General features: G+C 36.6%; 1 protein-coding gene across 1 annotated transcript in view; it reads left to right on the top strand.

Annotated features, from left to right (window-relative positions):
• Nucleotides 1-19,635, top strand: part of OTOG (otogelin) — a gene marked incomplete at both ends in the record, with an annotated part of 92,560 nt that overhangs the window by 33,402 nt on the left and 39,523 nt on the right. Inside the window, 10 exons of the mRNA XM_079537080.1 lie at nt 5,293-5,400; nt 9,386-9,524; nt 9,752-9,883; nt 10,906-11,052; nt 12,188-12,307; nt 13,072-13,188; nt 13,740-13,896; nt 14,923-14,949; nt 16,628-16,795; nt 18,686-18,964. Coding sequence (XP_079393206.1) covers nt 5,293-5,400; nt 9,386-9,524; nt 9,752-9,883; nt 10,906-11,052; nt 12,188-12,307; nt 13,072-13,188; nt 13,740-13,896; nt 14,923-14,949; nt 16,628-16,795; nt 18,686-18,964 — 1,394 coding nt within the window. The remainder of the gene's footprint in view (nt 1-5,292; nt 5,401-9,385; nt 9,525-9,751; nt 9,884-10,905; nt 11,053-12,187; nt 12,308-13,071; nt 13,189-13,739; nt 13,897-14,922; nt 14,950-16,627; nt 16,796-18,685; nt 18,965-19,635) is intronic.

Here is a 19,635-nt window from a genome sequence, read left to right on the forward strand (position 1 = left end):
TGCAATGATTATTTTGTGATATAAGGAAAGGTATTTAACATGTACACCACAGAAGGAGAAAACTTGTTTTTTTGCTGAAAGTAATGTGAAGACTTTAAAGGGCATTTTTTAACTTATTTTGCAGTCTATCTAAGATCTGGAGTTTGAAATATTCTTTCAAATAGATCACAATACTTGCAGCAGTACTCTTGTTTTTGTGCTCAGAGTGCATTCTAGTGCAACTTCTATGAAATAGAAGTTAAATACAGTTAATAAGTAAATCATAGTGAAATGTAGCAGTTTTCGTGTTACTTGACTCCAGTTTTAGTCTACAGTGGATAGATCAGACACAACTGTGCTCTAAATACTTTATGGGAGATCATTTTCAGTCTGAGTTACAATTCTTGCAGTATAAAAATTATGATCATATAGTCTCCCTCTAGTTTAGAAGAACTGAGAGCATTAAATCTCCTAGAATACACATTCTAATATTTCTCTACTCTGCTTTGCTGACACCTTTAAAGCTACTGTGCTTTTTAAGATCAGCACTTCTGTCTATTTCTCAGTTTCTCATCTCATATAAATAACATTTTCTCCCTTGCTGCATTTCTGAAGGATAAGTAGTACCCTGTTCACAACAGTTTGCAACTTTGCCATATTAGTCCAAGTTGCGTTTTCTGCTTCTGTGTTGCTATGATTCAGATGGCTTGTCCTTCCAACTTGAAGACTGAGTCTTCAGTTGGAGAGCAAAGAGTTTAAAAAAAAAAATAATATATATATATGTATATATGTAGAAATATGAAACGATAATACTTAAAGGAAATTTTTTCTTCCTCATATGCAAGTTTTAGTTGCTATTGATATTTCTTAATATATAGTTGGGTAACTTAAATGCATCCATTTAAATTTCTCTGCCGGGAGAAAAAATGGGATGGTAGAAGTACACCTGCTATGTTTTTGTTATCCATTTGCTGTCAAGGATTTTTGTCTAAACTGACTTAACTGAAATACTTAACAACCAGAAATAAACACTAATATATATTATCTATTCATATTTCTGGTATCAGAGGTATTTAATAAATCTAGGTATTTATTTTTCATTAATTCAGTCTTTCTATAGAAAAGAAGAGGCTGTTCTGCACAAACTCTGAGTTTTTTTTTCAATAACTTGCAATACATGTGGACCCAGTTGCAAATATTAATTTCCTGCTTCTGTTAATTTCTGCTACTACTTTTTTTATTTTGTAGTTTCAGGAAAAAAACAACACAAAACATGAGTTCTTCTTTCCTGAACTTTATGACGGTGTATTTCTTTAGACTTGGTTTGTGATTGGCACTCCCAACATTGGCAGTGTTGATTCATGTTATAATTCTTTTGGTGCAAGAGTATATGCTTTTTAAAATTACATACACCTTATGGTTGGCAAAATGAATTATAGTCATTAAGACACCATAGACATATAATTTTCACTTCATTTTTTTTCTTGAATGAGTGTTGTAGCATCACATGGAGTTTCCAGGTTGGTTGTGATGTTCTCCACCTCTGCAGGCATCTATTAATGATGGCAGAGGATGCTCTCCAGTTAGATGAACTTGGACAGTATTACACTTGAGCTGTTTTAACATAGTGAGAGTTTTTTAGGTCTGTTTCTTTTTCTCTTGCTTGCTCTCATGAAATGGAGCTGTGAAAATACAGTGCACTGGAGGCTGTAATAACCTGCAGTTGTAATGAGGTTTTTTCTCTAAGAAAGAGATATTGAATCACTTTAAAAATATCTGATTTATCACTGTGTTTCTAAGATGATGTACCGTATCAAATAACATGTAAGGAGCTTAAATACAATTTTGGAATGTTTCATTGAAACAGAAAAAGTTCTTATTCAGTTCCAGTGTTGCAGCATTCTTTCCAAAATTAGAATTAGGTTTTGCTTTAGGGGGGTTTTGGAGGAGGCAGAGGCAGCTGGGTGAGCCAAATACTCAGAAGCCTCTTGGAAGAGTTAATGAAAATGCATAGGAAGAGGGAGGAATCTACAAAAGAGGTTGCAGAGTATGGGAGCCTAGATGAAACTTAACCATTCCACTTCATTATTTTTCTTACTCTCACCTACCTTTTGTATCTAAGTTGTTAATGCTGTTTCTATCAATTTTATTTTTTATGGCCCATGCTGCTTAGCACTGATAGTATGCTGGTGGTAAGGGTTAGTGCAGGAATTCTACCATTACAAGGTGAAACAACAGGAGTGCAGGTGTCTCAGTTGAAGAACTGGAGGAGTTGGTACTCAGAGGGGTACAGCAAGGGCATGATAAAACCACTCAAGCATTATATAAAATAAACTTTACCAAGTACCTAGCATATTATTGATAAAATATGAAGAAGAAAGGAATGGGTGTATCTCAAAAAGCTCCCCAGACAATTAAAAGATTCAGCAGGATTGTAGTAACTCCTCCCAGCTAGACAGTGAGTGAACCAAAATGAAGTCATCAGGCACTATACTCATATTATCAGCATTTCATGCTTTAAAAAGAAAATAATGGTTTACCTATTTTCTTGTTAGAGAAGTTGTGTGCAGTGATTGTATTCTGGTACTAGAGACATGTTGTTTATTTCATTCCTTTTACCTCTCTTGCACTCTATCATTGGTCTTTACAGGAAATGCATAGAAATGTGTAGATGTGGCACTTAGGGACATGGTGCAGCCATTGTGGTGGTGATGGGTTGATGGTTGGATTTGATGATCTTAGAGATCATTTTCAACCTTAATGATTCCATTGTTCTATTGTTTGTGGGCATCTCAGACAGCAGAATTGTTGGTGGGCCAAAAGTGTCCATGGCTGTGTGTATCAGTTGGCAGTAGGCTGTTACTCAAGGGCAAAAGCTGGATATTCACAAACTATTAATAACTGTTCTGGTGGATGTTGTTGGAGACTTATTATTTTCCCTCAGATCTATGAGCTTTCCAAAAGTGAAGATCTCACTCACAAGATACATTTATTCTAATTACGACTTTACAAAAGCTATTTAATTATGTGGTTATATGAATGAATAAATATGTAGTTAATAAAACAGTAATGAAACTGAATATTGGTTAGGCACAATGAAATGCGATAGCTATCCTTGTATCTTTGGAATTCACTGTGGGCTGGACAGTAAAATATAGGTGTCAAGAAAAATGTCTGATACTTCAAAGGGGAACAGTGCAAAGCCTGTCATGCATTTGTGGTGAATTCTTAGATCACTGAAATCTATCCACTTGCTTGGCTTCACAAGAGAGAAAGCTGTTATCACCTGTTTTAGCCACTCTGAGGGAAAAACTGCATTTAATGTTGCCTTGCCAGTATGATGCTCTTCGTGTCTGAATGTTCTCTTCAGTTCTGAGCTTTAAGCCAGTGGGAATTTCAGTCTTCCAGTCAGTTGTCTTCCAGTGGCACAATAGTTGAATTAAGTATGGATTACAAAGAACATGTCATGTACCCTGGGATAGCACTGTGGTTCTTCAGTTTAGTGTAGGGTTTTTGCTAATGACTAGACCTTTGACTAGGTCTTTGCTCTTGGAAATGAAGGGAAAAAACCCATCATCACTCCGTAAAGATGTCTCATACCTCTGGTCTGTTGTCCTTGGTCCAGTGTCTTGCTGAAATTGCAGTGCTAAGTAACAGAAATGCTTAATCTGAAATTACTGCTGTAGCTTATCAAGAGTTCAGATTTACAAAAGTTGCATGTCATTAGACTTATTTGTCATCAAAGGTGTTCTATCAGTTGTTATGCCAGTAGGTCTCATGTATGGAAACTGTTCAGTCATGGCCTGAACCACTGATCTGGGGAGAAGACCTGGTCAGCCCTGGGAGCACAGGTGAAAGCAATCCATCTGTGCAACTTGGGGGAGGTGGAGCCTGGCTGCACCTCTTAGACTCCATTTAAAGGTTGATTTCCATTGTGGAAGGATCTCTGATTGGACTCCCCTTGTGGAGTCTTTGCTGTGAGCCTAGATCTTTGGAGATGGGTGAGCACCTTTATTTTTCCTGTGAAATACCATCCTATATGTGCTAGTCCCTTTTGCTGTTACATTCCTATATTGCCCTTCCACTGTGTTAGTCTTTCCAATTACAACAGTCCTATCTTGATATCTACTTGACTATCAAACAGCATTAAAATAGCTTTGGAAGAAATACTAGAGAAAAAACATTTAAATGAAAACATTCGATATTTCTGGTGTATTTCCTGAGACTTATTTGTAGAATCTGAGATCTCTCTTTTATAAAATACTGCTATTTCAATTTCTATGGATATCATTAAAAGCCACAAATATTTTACTTCAGAATGAAGACTGGCTGCTTTTTGTCTTGCTGGACATGAATTCTTCCTTCTTTTCTACTGGAATTTTTTTCAGCATTTTTTTTTTTTTATAATTCAGGTTTTATCTGCTTCTGTAGGAGTTGTAATTATTTCTAAATACAGATTTATAGCTTGAACTACAATTTTTTTTTTAGCCTTGATCTACAAATACCTGTGCATGTTGTCTCCCTTGGAGGCTTTTTTATAAGTATTTTTATGATTGTTTGCTTAAAGGTAAGAAGTCCTTAATACAGAAATATGTACTCATTTGATGCATTTGAGAAAGTTCTTTTGATAATCTCAATATGTTATTCATAGAAAAAGAGGTTAATAACAGATATGGGAAAACAATGCAATGTCTGAAAGCGCTCTAATTCTGATGGCTAAAGAAATACACATTTAAATCTACACAAATTGTTACAATGATTAAGTCACTTTTTTAAAATGGATTTATACTTCTAGAGGAAATGTCTGTTATGGCAATTCTGCTGTAGTTAGAATCATAGAAACCCAGAATTATTTGTGTTGGATGGGACTTTAAAGACCATTTAGTTCCAACACCCATGACATGGGCAGGAACAACTTCTGTGAGGTCAGGTTGCTCAAGGTCCCATCCAACATGACCTTGGACTTTTAAGTGACTAAATTCAAAGAAATTTGGAGAAATCTGTGGGAGGTCTGAAAGACCTTAGTTTGCATGGTCTTGAAGCGTGTACATCAACGAATGTTTTCAGAAGGTTACTGCTTGAAGAGCTAATGCCCCACGTGCTTGTATTTACTTACTAAAGGTACAACATATAGCTGCTGTGAGATTAAATTGCCAAATTACACATACAAGTATTACTAAAACTGTACCTACTCAGTCTGAGATTTAAAATATTTTTCAATAATAACATAATTTGCAGCTTCGGAAAATATTTTTGTATATAGGTATCTGGTTTGGATGTACTTCTATTGAATGTATATATCTTTTTTAATAGTCTTGTTAAGCATGGGGATGTATGCTTGGAAACAGATGAATGTCCATGTTTGTGGAAAGGAAAGGAATACTTCCCAGGTGACAAAGTGATTTCATCCTGTCATACGTGGTAAGCAGAGATCTGTTTATTTTTCATTTTAACTTTTAACTATGTCTTGACTACTATTTTGTTTTTTACCTTTGTCTTTCTAATTTGTAAGTTCACTCTAGATTCTTCTTATCCACCCACCATAATTTTGTATTGCTCTCATGTGAAGAACTATTGGAACTACATGTTTTTAGAGTTTGTTTTGAGAGACTTTTACATAGCAAAACAGCAATATGTTGTTTAGGAATAAAAATAACTGGATTTGGACAATAGCTTGATTTGGAAAAATCATGGTTTTGACTATTAGCCTACCAAGATTCTCTAAATAAATATTTCTTGAAGAGTGTTTCTAGAGCACAGGAAGAAGTCCTTCAGGTAGTATACCTGTATGGCATTTGTGAAATCAAAGCTCTCTATCTTGTTTTTACATTTATGATGGAATCTGAACGCTCTGAGGGCTCAAAACATAACCCTGTGGCCTTCTATGATAGAACTGTAGGATGGCTTGGGTTAAAAGGGACCTCAAATATAATCTAATTCTAACCCCTTGCCATCAGCATCACTAGATCATGCTGCCCAGGGCCCCGTTCAGCCTGGCCGTGAGTGTCTCCAGGGATGGGACATTCACTGCTTCTTTTGGCAGCCTGTTCTAGTGTCTCACCACCTTCTTGAGTAAAGAATTTCCTGCTAATACCTAATCTAAGTCTTCTCCTTTTGGTGTAAAAGCCATTCCTTTTTTTTGGTATTACTATCTATGTGAAAAGTCGGCTCTCTCCTGTTTACAAGCTCCCTTTAAGTATTGGAAGGACACAATTAGGTCTCCACAGAGCCTTCTCTTCTCCAGACTGAACAAGCCCAGCTCCCTCAACCTTTCTTTGCTGTAGGGATGCCCCATTCCTTTGATCATCTTTGTCATGAGAGATTAGGGCATTGTGCTGAGCATAGTTAGTTAACTTATTTGTTTTATTTGTAGGTGAGATAATTGACACATCAATTGGCTTCTACTGGAATTGGTGTAAATAGGTGATGGTTGATAGAATCACTGAATAACCTGCAGAAACCTAGTTGTTCACTATCCAGTGTTGCCCTGGTGCATGGTGCCTGCCTTGTAGCTAGGTTACTCTGTGGAGTTTCCTTCAGTGCCCTCAGTAGAACACTACACTACCATTTCAATAAGCTTCACTGGAAATAGGATGTGAAAAAATACCTGACTGATGGACCTACCTGTCTTGATCTTAGTCTAGTGTTGAATTTTGCAAGCTGGCACTAAGTCTTATCAGAGTCTTAGAAAAATGTCAAGTACTGAGATACCATGGTAGTGCTGTAGCCTCCAGCCTCTCAGCAGAGTAATCTGCCCTTTTGTCGCCTTATTCTAAGCTTGCCAGGAGCATTTAACAGATGTCACCTGGTAAACTACTACTTCTGGCCTGTGCAGTTCAGTACAGCCTTGTACAGTGAAGGCTTGTCCAGTCAGCGCTAGACGTTGCCTTGTCTGGATATCAATGCCCCCTCCAGCCTTGTGCTGACTGCCTACCTCTGCCTCTCGTCAGGTCCTCAGTATCTGCTCTAGAAGATATTTGTAGCCCTTTGGTCGACTGGTGAAGCGACTTACAAGCCATCTCCACTGGGCAGGCAGGTAAAGCGACCCGGGTTATTCACCCCGTTATTTCAAAAGCCATCTTCACACCAGTTGGACCTGGTGTGTTATTGCTTACATCAGAAAGAACTACTATATCTTATTTGTGTCAGAGTTTGCCAAAGACGGCAGCAGGGCAGGTGAAAATTCTCTGGATTTTTAGCTTGATGTTACTTTTCTGAGGCCAGGCCCATGAATTTCTGAAGGTTGTCATGGTTTTTCAATGCTTCCACATCCAAGAAGCAAAGAAATGTGAAGTGATAATGTCTTTTTGGCGATCAGTAGTTTGCTGATGAGAAGTCTGTAGCCAGCTCTGCTTCCCTTAGAAGTGACATACTTGATAAAAGATGGAGAAAGTCTTTGAGAATGCTGTATACGTATGCATAGATATGTTTTATATGGTAAGGGAAAGGTGTGTTTTTGCCTCTGTAAACAAAGAGAATACTCAGTAAGCCCATTAAACATTCCTAGTAGTTGTAATGATGTTTATGTAATTTAGTGTATAGAAATAGTGCATTGGTATTGCATAGCATTGGTATTAAATACCATTATTGTCATTCGTATCTGATTTAGTATTAACAGCACAACTACTAATCTGATTTCTCTATGGAACAGTAAAATGACAAACTTCTTAAACTGGCAGAGCTAGTGTTGGAAGGCTGATCTGCTATCGGAGATAGCAGTTTTGGGATGGCTAGTTTTGTTTCCAGTGCAACTGCCTGAATAATATGCTGGCTAGATTAAACACAAAAGGTTGTGGTAGCAGCTAACCTTATCAGAGCAGCATTTTGGTGCTGTGTTGTGCAATGTAACATGGGTGGTGCAGTTAGCTGTGCTGGTTTGCTGTCGTACATTGAGAATATAGGAAAAATGCTGTTTAGTTGCTGGGGGATGCTGAATTGGGCTTTCTGTGTACTTACAATACTACTTTGCAACGCACTGTTATAAAACAGCTAGTCAAAGTCTGAAAGCAGCCTGTAGCTCTGCTTTTTCAATTTGAACTCCCTAGACTCTGTTAATGAAATATCAGTTTACTTGATATGCAAGAAATGTGGAGAGTGGGACACCCAGGACATAATGTACCTCTGAAGCCCTTCATTCTGACTGTGACTGTGTTAAGGCTTCTGAAAGGGAGCTCTCCATTCTTTGCATGTTGAGAAATGTTTCTGCACAAGAGTGCATCTGAATTCTAATGTGTCTCAGAGAACGTGAGAAGCATCAGTTATTTTTTCAGCCCACATGTGCTTTCATCACTTTTTTTTCCTCTCTCCATTGGCTTTGGTAGGCTCCTGCCTTAGGTGATGCTACAGAATGACTATTAGAAGCTGGGTTACAGCCTGAACTTTTCACCTAAAATTTCTAAAAGTCAGGCTCATACGTAGTTGTAAATATAGAATGTTCATTTAATCAGGATATTAATTGTGTAATGTTTTTGTGAAAAATTTAGGTATGTATTGAAGTTATTTTATGTAATATATTTATTTTAGCCTGGATCTATAACACGTATCTAGTTGTGTCTGTAATAAAGCTGCCAGGGCACCAACTTGCTGTCTTTGTTGAGGACTGTTTTTAAAATGTTCATGTGGCTTAGAAACTTAAAATGTAACATTTAAAAAATTACTTGTGGAAAGCTGACATAATTTTATCCATTATCTATAAACGCTTATATTTCCAAAAATTATATTCAAATACCAAGAGGATGATGCACAGGGAGACACTGTGATTCTTAAGGTGAATGTAGGCAGAACCTGAGCTACTTTGAGGCTAGACTTAAGGGACAGTAATACCTACATATAAGAAAAAAAAACAAAAAACAAAGCACAGTTATTTAAAGGAGCCTAATGGAATAGGACCGCATATAAATATACATATAATTATAAATTATAATGTGTAATATATATATTCACTATATTATAATAAAGTTCATGTAAAATCTCTGTTCAATCAGGAAGTGAATAAGGACTGTAGTAATAGGACACATTGCCTATTGATTCTAAGAAATCAGCTAGTGTACAGACAAATGTGCTGATAGTTAGCTTCATCCTTGAAACACATCTCTGGTGTGTGCGAGTAAGGAATAAATTGTTATGTTGGGTGGCATTTTTCTTGCTTCAACAAAATAAATGCTCTTTCCTGATCTGTAGTGTCTGTATATTCTGAAACCTATTGATTCTTACAGGAGAGAACGCAGGCTACCTGAGTTATGTATGTAAAAACAAATTCTAGGGAATAAATTTGTTCAATCTGCTTTTAGATGAAACAATTGTCATTCTTATGCATTCTTGGTGGTTTTGCTTCTCAATGCAGAAGCTGTAATGGTTTGTTGGAGGTTACAGTTGATATTACCACTGTTGGTCATACATTTTTCAGCATTTGCCAGCATGGATCGTTTCAGTGCACCTTCCATCCCTGCCCATCCATGTGTACTGCTTACGGGGATCGTCATTACAGAACATTTGATGGACTTACATATGACTTTGTTGGAACTTGTAAGGCTTATCTAGTTAAGGTGAGACATTTTATGAAGCCTCTGCAAAACGGGGTTAAAATCTACCATTCTACTCATTTTTTTTATCAGTGCCACATACCACATCCAACACTTTTTTTAAGCTTTGCTGTGTTTTAGATATTGAGTTATACTTAACATAAATGCTGAAGTTTCTGCTAATTTATCTGTGTAACAATATATGTAGTTATATTAGTATATTTAAAAGTGCCTTTTTTTTTTCTCTGCAGAGCACTTCAGCAAGTTTCTCAGTAGTTATACAGAATATTAACTGCTTTAATACTGGAATCATTTGCAGAAAAGACATTTTCATTAATGTTGGAAAATCTTCTCTAATATTTGATGATGAAACTGGGAATCCAGTAAGTGTCAGTCTTGAACATGGCAAAAAGGTAGCAAGTATACATCTCTGAATATTTTTTATCTTGATGGCTAAAAAATGACTGTATCACTTAAGTAGCCAAGATGTAAATATCTTTTCACTGAAAGCTGATTACATCCGCATTGTTGAATGAGAACCTTCAGCAAAATCTTGGCTGTATTTCATGAAAATGTTAGATTTGACAATTATAATTCTTCTATTTTAGCCTTGATGTGTCTATGAAAATTATTTTGAAGCCAGTGGGAGTCTTGATATTAATTCCACTGGAACTAAGTTTTTAGTCTGTTTTGGAGTGTAGTTATAGGAGGAATGCATTTCATTTTTATTATAGTCAAACTGCAAGCTTTATTTCTGTGAATATTTAGTATTTATAGTAGTCTTAGTATAGGTAGTACTATTCATAGTTTACGAACCAACTACACAGAAAAGTGATTTGTTTCTGTATGAAGCTTAATGCGGCTCTGTGCAAAGCTGTATGTAGTTAAACCAGGCATCTTATTCTGTGGTATAAATAATTTGGCATCAAAATGATGCTGATTTAAAAAAAAAAAAAAAAAAAGCTTTATGTATAGAAGATCACAATCTCTAAACGTACTTAATTCTAGTGTGCTGCATGCATACTTATTCCTATCTGTATTCAAAAAAGCATGTCAGTGGTTAAGACCTTCTGCATGTAATGTTGTGTATTTAAGTTAAAATCATAGCCAGGGACAATTTGAATTTTGAACATTCCTGATGACCCAATAACGTTTTGACCTTAACTTCTCTTGTCATTACCATCCTGTGAATTTGATATAAAATGAACTTTTAAGGTAATTCAACACTGTTTATGGTCAAAATCCAGAGCACTTCAGTTCAATCATTTATTCCTGCATGACCTTCTGTCAGTTTTGAGACGCATAACCATCTACGTCATTTGTTTTATCACATATTTCAGTTTCTCTCAAATGAATATTTTGTGAAAATGTTACATTTTAAGCTGCCTTCTTTGATTTTGAACAGAGCTCATCTAGTTACATGGACAAACTACAAAAAATACAGTTATGGAAAGCTGGGTTTTTCACTGTTGTTCATTTTCCTGATGAACACATCACTATTCTTTGGGATCAGAGGACAACAGTTCATGTACAGATGGGTCATCAGTGGCAGGTAAGGGGAAGATGCCATTCTTAATGCCATTTCTTTGCAGTATGTATGTAAGTCTTAAGTTTGTGCTATGAATGTTTGTAGAATAGACAATGCCATGAATCCTATAGGAACACAGTAGTAGAGTCAAGGAGATAAGTATTCAGCTGCCTTGACAAATTAATCATTCTCACTGGCAATCTTTATTCATTTTTTAATAATTTCTGTAATAGCAGAAACAAATATCTTCAGAGGTAACGTTCTTCTTCAGTACTCATTTCCTATGTGACTGGAGCAGATGTTATTTTGCTGCAAGTTGCTAGCAAACAGGTTGCTTCTCTGAACAAAAGATCAGTCCTGTTCTCAGAGGCTCAGTGACACTCAGTCTAAAAGAAATTGTCTCCTTTTACTCTGCTCTTGTGAGGCCTCATTTGGAGTACTGTGTTCATGTCTAGAGCCCCCAGTACAAGAAAAACAGGGAGCTGTTGGAGAGGGTCCAGAGGAGGGCCACAAAGATGATCAGGGACTGGAGCACCTCCCCTACGAAGACTGGCTGAGGGAGCTGGGCTTGTTCAGCTTGGAGAAAAGAAGGCTGCAGAGTGACCTCATTGCAGCCTTTCAGTACCTAAAGGGAGCCTACAAACAGGAGGGGAATCAACTCTTTGAAAGGGTAGATAACTGCAGAACAAGGGGAAATGGTTTTAAGTTGAGGGAGGGAAGATTTAGGTTGGATGTCAGGGGGAAATTCTTTGCTATGAGTGCTGGAACAGCTGCCCAGAGAGGTCGTGGATGCCCTGTCCCTGGAGGTGTTCAAGGCCAGGTTGGATGGGGCCCTGGGCAGCCTGGTCTGGTATTAAATGGGGAGGTTGGTGGCCTTGCATGTGGCAGGGGGGTTGGAGATTCATGATCCTGGAGGTCCCTTCCAACCCTGGCCATTCTGTGAAATAATACTGAGACTATCGGCATAAAATATTTCCCACTGTTTTTATTATCACAAATAGCTGAACTTCTCAGGCTCAGAAACTGGTGAAAATGTGTTGAGTCCTGACAAATTTTGATTGAGCAACTGAAGACAAAAACATAGAAAGCATGTTTTGAAAATAGTTGGGACGGATAGCATTTTATATCATGCAGGAAAATGATTGGTTTTGTTTTCCAGGGTGAATTGTCTGGGTTGTGTGGAAATTTTGATTTGAAAACGGTAAATGAATTGAGGACTCCAGATAATTTTGAACTAACAAACTCACAAGAATTTGGAAACAGCTGGACAGCTGTAGAGGTACATAGTAAGACAAATATATTTGCTTATAGATTTTGGACGTTTGCATCATACAGTTTATCTAGAATGAAATCAGAAGTTGCTGGAAATCTCAGTCAAGCATCAGTGCAACCACCATGTCTGTGGTTCTTAAAGGTATCATAATCCATTAAGCAGAATAAAGTAATCAGTTTTTTACACACTACCAAAGTGTAGAGAAGAATGCAGTGTAGTATTCTTCATCTACAGCTGCTCTGTTTTCAGGAGGTTTTTTGAACAGCAACAGTTCCACAGTCATTCAGTGTGTATTTGTTATTTAACTAACAGTTCTGTATCTTGTAAAGTGAAATACTGAACTTTTTTCTTATGTGCAATGGTATTCACAGAGATTTTCCTTCCTGGTAGTTAGGGTAAAAAACCTGATTTCTAACCCTTCTAATGCAAGTTATCCAAGTCTTTGTCACTTATGTAAATTGGAGCAGTTCAAGTGAGTAAGGACAACAGATTAGGACTGCCTTGAATCTTTGTTTAGAGCTATGTATGTATGTGAATGCATCACACATGACACATTTCTTCAGATTGTGTATTTTTCATTTTCCTTGTATTAGCAGATAAGCCTCTTTTAATTCCTTACCTGAATCTCTTAATTTTCCCAAATGATGTGGGTTTTTTTGTTTTACATCTCTTCAAACAAACACTGACAAAACAAACCCATTTTGTATGCTCAAACATGAAGTACTAATTAAACAAGCTGTTTCTTCCCTGGATTTTACTTTCGTGTTAAGTGTATTGACAGGTCTGACATTCAGAATCCATGCTTTTTGAATCCACTGAGAGAGCCATTTGCAAAGAAGGAATGCGGAATACTCTTTAGTGAAGCATTTGAAGCTTGCCATCCAGTGGTGAGTTGTAGTCGCATGTAAAGAGATGTTAAAGTCATTGTCTTACTGCAGAGGAACTGCTCTTCAGCTCAAATCACTTTACATCTTCTCCTTATTTGCCATACCTTTGCTTTTTCATTACTACAGCAATAAAGAACATGAAATCTGAGCCATCCCTGTTTAACCCTGTAATGGGAATGTTTAATTAGATCTGTCACAAGGGCTACCTACAATTAGCTGACTTTGCCTCTATTTTATTATTTATGTTTTATGTATATTTAACTTTATTAATGTTTGAGATACATTTTCTTGTGGTCAGTTGACTCTCTCTTATTAAATAAGATTCTAAGTAGCTTATTATGGTTTAAATATTACTAAACCATGAGAAAACATCTCACATAAGCATCTGTGTATTTTGTGTTCTAATAGTTATTTCTCTTGTATATAATGCAGATATTTAAATTAAAGCCCTTAACACTTAAAAGTCTTATGTTAAAATTTTGAAGTAATCACAGGTTTGTGTGGAGATGATTGTTGCCTTTGTCTACGTGAGTATTTTCTTATATTTCTAGATTGATGTCACTTGGTTTTACTCGAACTGCTTGGCAGATACATGTGGTTGTAACCAAGGAGGAGACTGTGAATGTTTCTGTACAAGTGTATCAGCATATGCTCATCAGTGCTGCCAGCACGGAGTTTCTGTAGACTGGAGGACTCCTAGAGTGTGTCGTAAGTTTACTTAACTAGCACAGCCACTGCTTGCTGTTGTATTTATGAGATTTAGACCTGAGAAAACACTGAATTGCCTGGGGGTGTGAATTGCTAAGCCACAGTATCAGAACTGATATGAGAATGAGCTGCTTGGGGGATAGGAAAGCAAGTGAGTGCCTCGTACTGGTCTCCATGTTCGTTTTTTGTCTAGCTAGATTGCATGCTTCTTTCATATTGCTGGTAGGCACTTAGTTTTTCTTCCTTGTCCCATGATGTGGAAGAAAAAGTCATGGAAAATCTGTATATTTATGGATATGGTATGCAGGGCATCCCTCAAACCAGAGTTAGGCAATTAGCAGCTTGTGTAACTTCAGTAGAACTGTATTTATTAAGCAGGTCTTGAAAACATAGGTGTGACTCAGTGCTGCCCCTGGAAGTCTTCTAAATGAAGACAAATAAGATTTTAAACTGGACTTTGTTAGTCTGTTAGTATCCCCATTCAACAATGATGAGAGGTAAAACATTATCTGAGGCCTTTTTCTATGGCACCTGGGTCACGTGCTCGGCAGGAGAGAGTTGCTACCTGGAAATTGTATTGGAAGAGAGCAAGAAAGGAAAAAACAGAAGAAAAAAATCATTTTTCTAATTTTGTAGTGTCTCAAAGAAAGCATGTAGTTTGATCAAAGTTACAGAGGAAATTTGTTGTAAAGCAAGAGGTATATTCAATTTTGTTTTGTAGAAATGGTGCATGTGTTTTTAATGAGAATGGAAAGACAGCAAAGCTTAGTCTTAAACACTAGAGGTCGCAAAAAGACAACTTATGGGAATGTGTATTTCTTGCTGGGAAACAGTATTTAAATCAGTATGATTTGAGAATTTTATTAAGGTAGTAAAAAAATTTGGCAATAAATGTTACAATAAATTGTCATGTGTGAACTAACTTGACCAAGCAGTTGGCTTAGACCTTAACTAGCGAAGGGTAGCGGCAAAGCTGTTAAATGCAGAATGCCCACAGTTTCTTTTTTATTTCTTTCTATTTTTCAGCTTATGATTGTGAATATTTCAACAAAGGTAAGTCCTAAAGGACCTGATAAAAGTTCAGTATAATATTTGGCTTCCTTATACCAAAGTTATCTTTATATTCCTTGTTGCGTTTTGTATGAGAATAATTGCAAATGATGAATTTTTTACAGGTGATGTTTTACAGGTTCATTTTTTTCCCAATAGCTTGTAATTTCATGATCCTTTTAATATTGTGTCTTTCCCAAAAGTCTGATTAACTCAGTTGCTTTGCATTTATAGGTAATGGTTAAATAATTAAATCACTGTGTAATTTATATAATGTTCCATTCAAGTGGCAGTATGCTTAAAGGCTTACTGCAGTCCAGAGTTGATAACCACTTGTTCTGTCAAACCACTCAGCTCCTGTGCAGCCTCCAGATGGAGCTAGTTACAAAGATAATTCAGCTTTCTGTGATATGGAATAACGATCTATTTAGGTATGTCTGACCTGGCTTTACATTTTTGAGCAACAAGTTTTGTTGCTTACTAGAATTGATCTCAGAGGGAGGTGTGAAATTTGTGTAAGCTACTTGAGTAAAACATCAGTTGCTAATTTGTGCTGGGTGCTGCACTACTGCAGAAGTGCTGGAATCTCTATGCAGACTGTTTCAAAGTTATATGGAGAACGTCTGCATCGTTAGACATGGCAAAAAATCTAAGCACTGCAAGCCAACCTGATGTGAGGAGCAAACAGGATTCCTGCTGTTTATTCTGTAATTACTTTTTGTCAAGCTCATCAAGCAATCTGCATATTTAGATGGTCAATGATATTTTGATCTTCTGCTAGACTTCATACTGCAACAACTTAGCCTGAGAAAGATCCTGGGGAGGAATTGTCTTAAGCAGCAGCTGCCCCTACTTCCTCTCCTCTTTATCTAGTGAGGATGTATCAAGCTGTAGCCCAATATGTAGTATGAATGTGACTTAAGCAACATGTCAGCTTCAAATTATATGGCTAAATAAATAACCTTTTCTGATACACAGTTGGCTGAAAAAATTTGAAATTAAAATTGATAGTGTGGTGGAATTTAAGTTGAATCACGTTTAAGCCCTTAACGCGTAGTTAAGTGAGTTGACTGCAGTTCTGAATTTTTGTACTGTTTTGTCTTATATGTGCAATTTGAGACTAAGTGATCTTCTTGCAGTTATAACAGATTGGAAGCACAGTGCCCCTAACACCTGTGCTGTAGTGTGTGCTAGTGGTGAAAAGAACTTGGATATAAAGTGTGGTATTAGTTTTCTTACTGAATTTTTATTGGCAAAAACTTGTTGATATACTGAAGTGCTGTACATGTGATAAGCTTGCAATAAACATAGTTACCATATACCACTTCCTGCTGTTTGCTTATCCAGCTCATCAGTACTCCTCATAAGATGTTCCAGAGTGGCCAATGAGGGGACAAAAAGCTATTTCTGTGCTAAATATTTTCTTTTCTACCTGAGTAACTGAAGATTCATCTAACTTTGAAGTGGATAAGAACAAGGGAGAGAAGCTGATGACAATTCCCTAGAATTTAAGATAGGTAGTTTTGAGTGTGAATGCTTTCCAAATGTGTAGTTTTGTTTGTCATTAACAAATTGCACCTGGAGTTTTCAGCTGTAGTTTCTCTCTATATCATAATATTTAGGACTCAAGAACTCGTGACACTTGACATGAAAGGTAATTCTGACTACTTTTTCTCAACAGCTCTGGGAAGGGGCCCATACAAACTTCTCAGCTACGTCAATGGAGAATTTGTAATGGCAGCAAAACTGGTGAATGGTTTTGTTTTCGCAGTGAGAGAAGATGATATTGTTCCCGGACATGTAGTGAGCTTTATGCTTACTTCAGGACTTTATAAACCCAAAGCACATGGTAAAGTGATTGCAACGTAGAGGCTTAAGCCAAAGCATGTTCTATCCTTTAATACTTATATCTAAGTGTAGATCTGGGTTAAAAAAATTCTTTTCTCTTTATCTAACTCTGCACGTAAATGTCTGCTAAAATTTCCACTTGATTAATTTTAATTACGTGATTTCAGCTTTATGAACAGATACTTTTATTTGATAAACAGTCATCCCTCCCTAACTACAACTTTAACAAGCATCACAGTCAGTATTGTAGCCAGTGCCTCAGGTTTATATTGTCCACTCCACTCTTCCTCTGGGAGAAGAGGAAGGGGTGATATAAGAAAAGTACTCTTATTCACTTGGTCACCATCACGTATTTTCTATTGTCATGTACAGAGATGGCCATTGGCTCTAACCTGAGCTAAAGGTACTGTGCTATGAATTTGTCTACTTCACATCCTGAATTAGGTTTCTCAGTGAATGAATCTTGTTTATTCGGAAGATGGAATAAATCTTGCACACCTTCAGACAAGTATACAAGAATTTATTCAGCACTTTGTGACAATGATTAAATGCTGTAGTAGCCTGCATACCCAATTTCACTGCCCCCAGAGCACTCAAGCCTCAATAAAATTTTACTACAGATCAGGAATTTGGACAGTCTGAGTGTAGTTGTCACTTGTATAATCAGAAAAAATGGATGTAGGTCAGTTGAAAAAGCAGGCATTTGATTAACTGTTGTCTGTAGAACACACAGGAGCTCATGTAATAGAGTATCCAGGGCCAGACTGCTTTTATTAGTCATAGTTTTGAGACGCTTGTGCTCTTGTATTTGTTTTAGGCTTGGAAAGTGAAGGTCACTCCCAGTGTTCTACTTGTATAAAATCTCTCTCTCAAAATAGAACTTAACAAGTGGATTTTGTGTCTTATAATACAAATTAGGAGAATGGAATTTCATTTTTTGGACATAGAGGAGTTTGTAAAATCAATGCAGTAATTGTCATATTTTTCATACTCATTTATATTATCTGTGTTCTTGGTTGTTCACCTCCCCCGAATTGGATGTATTTCATCTGTTTAAGACAAATCACCGGTAGTAGAAAGTTTTGGATCTATAAATTATGGTGATTGTCTCATTACTTTCCAATCACTAGCAGACATCTATTAAAAAAGATAGTCTTGTTTTTTTCAAGTAAGTCATAGTTTTAATCCTCAGAAAACTCATCAAATCAAAATCAACTCTTCCAGAACTGTTATAGGAGAATATAAAGTATCTGTTTAATAGAGATCATTTATTTTCTGAGCTCTTTTAAAAATTTTCTAAGAAATGCTATCTAGGCCTGGTGAGTTAGTTGATTTTACACTAGTTTAATGGCTGCTTTCCACAGAAGAGCAGAATTTACAGCAAAACAGAATGAAGTACTTCTGTGAGTAACAGATGCCTGTAACAGGCTCAAAATCTGCCACTCTGCAATTGATTGTACAAGGGCTTGCTTGAAATCAACAGTACTGCTTTAAGGGTAAGGTATGGTGTGGGTATGTTTGTCAGAAGACAGACTTTGCTGTTGTTAGGGGGAAGGCTGGAGAGCTGGCTGCTTAGAGATGCAACACAAAGCTGCAAGCTGAATGCGAAATAGCATTTTTGAATTTATTTTTAATGCAAGGCTGAGCTCTTGAGCTGTATGCTTCTGATTGCAAACGTTACAAAAAGATTATTTTGTTATCTGTAGTGAATTTAGAAAAATAAACATTCATTAATCTAGGATTCTGTAATATATATATAGAATATTTCCTTAAATTCTGTTTTACTGATAAGGTCAATGCTGTTACATTGCTCATGCTACTGATAGCAATTATGTTACATTTGAATGAGTTTAGTTTATTAAAGAACATAAATGAGTCCTCTGTTTTTCAGATTCCAACTTGGTTTCATTTGAAGCAGCTGAGAGACCTAATTATTTTCTTCAGTTGTCCTCAAGTAATACCCTTGTTCTTTCTAAATGGGAAAAAAGTGAAGAATTTCACAAAAAATCAACATTTGTTATCCACAAGAATACATGGCTTTCAGGATATAGTTCCTTTGAGTCATTTGCAAAACCAGGATACTTCATCCACATTTCAATGTCTTCAGTTAAGCTTCTGAAGTATCATCATTCAGAGGAGTTCAGACTGTCAGTACTTCTGAAACTTGTGGGTAGGTAATCAAATTTATATTTGATTAACAGCAGTTTGCTTCCTATGGAAATACAGGCCAAATACTATTGGCATTTTTAAGAGGTGATGAACTTTTCCCTGACATAACTGGGAGCTGTTGTTAATCTCTTTGTGACACTCTTCCTGAAAATCATCTTTGAGCTCTGTAGAAGAACGTGATTGTTTTCTTGTCATGAGCCATTAAATATCCTCATGACTACACTGTATTTGCCAATGGTTTTGGGTATTAATAGAAGAGTACAGTGTTTCTGGGCCATACTTACTTTATGATGAAATGCGTAAGGAACAGGAAATTTATTCAGATAAATAATTTCATTGAAAAAAAAGTAGAAAAGAAAAAGAATACTTCTCTCAAAGATAAGGTCTGTGCATGATGTTTTTTTCCTTCTTTCCCTCCGATTGTCACTGAAAGAGTTTTCAGTACAATGAGTTCTCCTTGCAAACTTTGTAGCCTTCTTACTAGAGGTCATGCCATCCAGTGCAAAAGACAGCCTAAAGACTGCATTCCTTAAATCTTGCATTTCCCCTGAAAAGCAACTTTACCTTTATCTATGTTCCCATTCTCAAAAGCTCTGCCTTTTCAGCAAATAACTGCTAGCATTTCAAGTGCAGTGGAAATAGAGGCCTCTTCTTGGGGATGTAGTTGTCTGT

This window comes from Tetrao urogallus (genome assembly GCF_951394365.1).
Source record: "Tetrao urogallus genome assembly, chromosome: 6".
Taxonomy (NCBI): Eukaryota; Metazoa; Chordata; class Aves; order Galliformes; family Phasianidae; genus Tetrao; species Tetrao urogallus.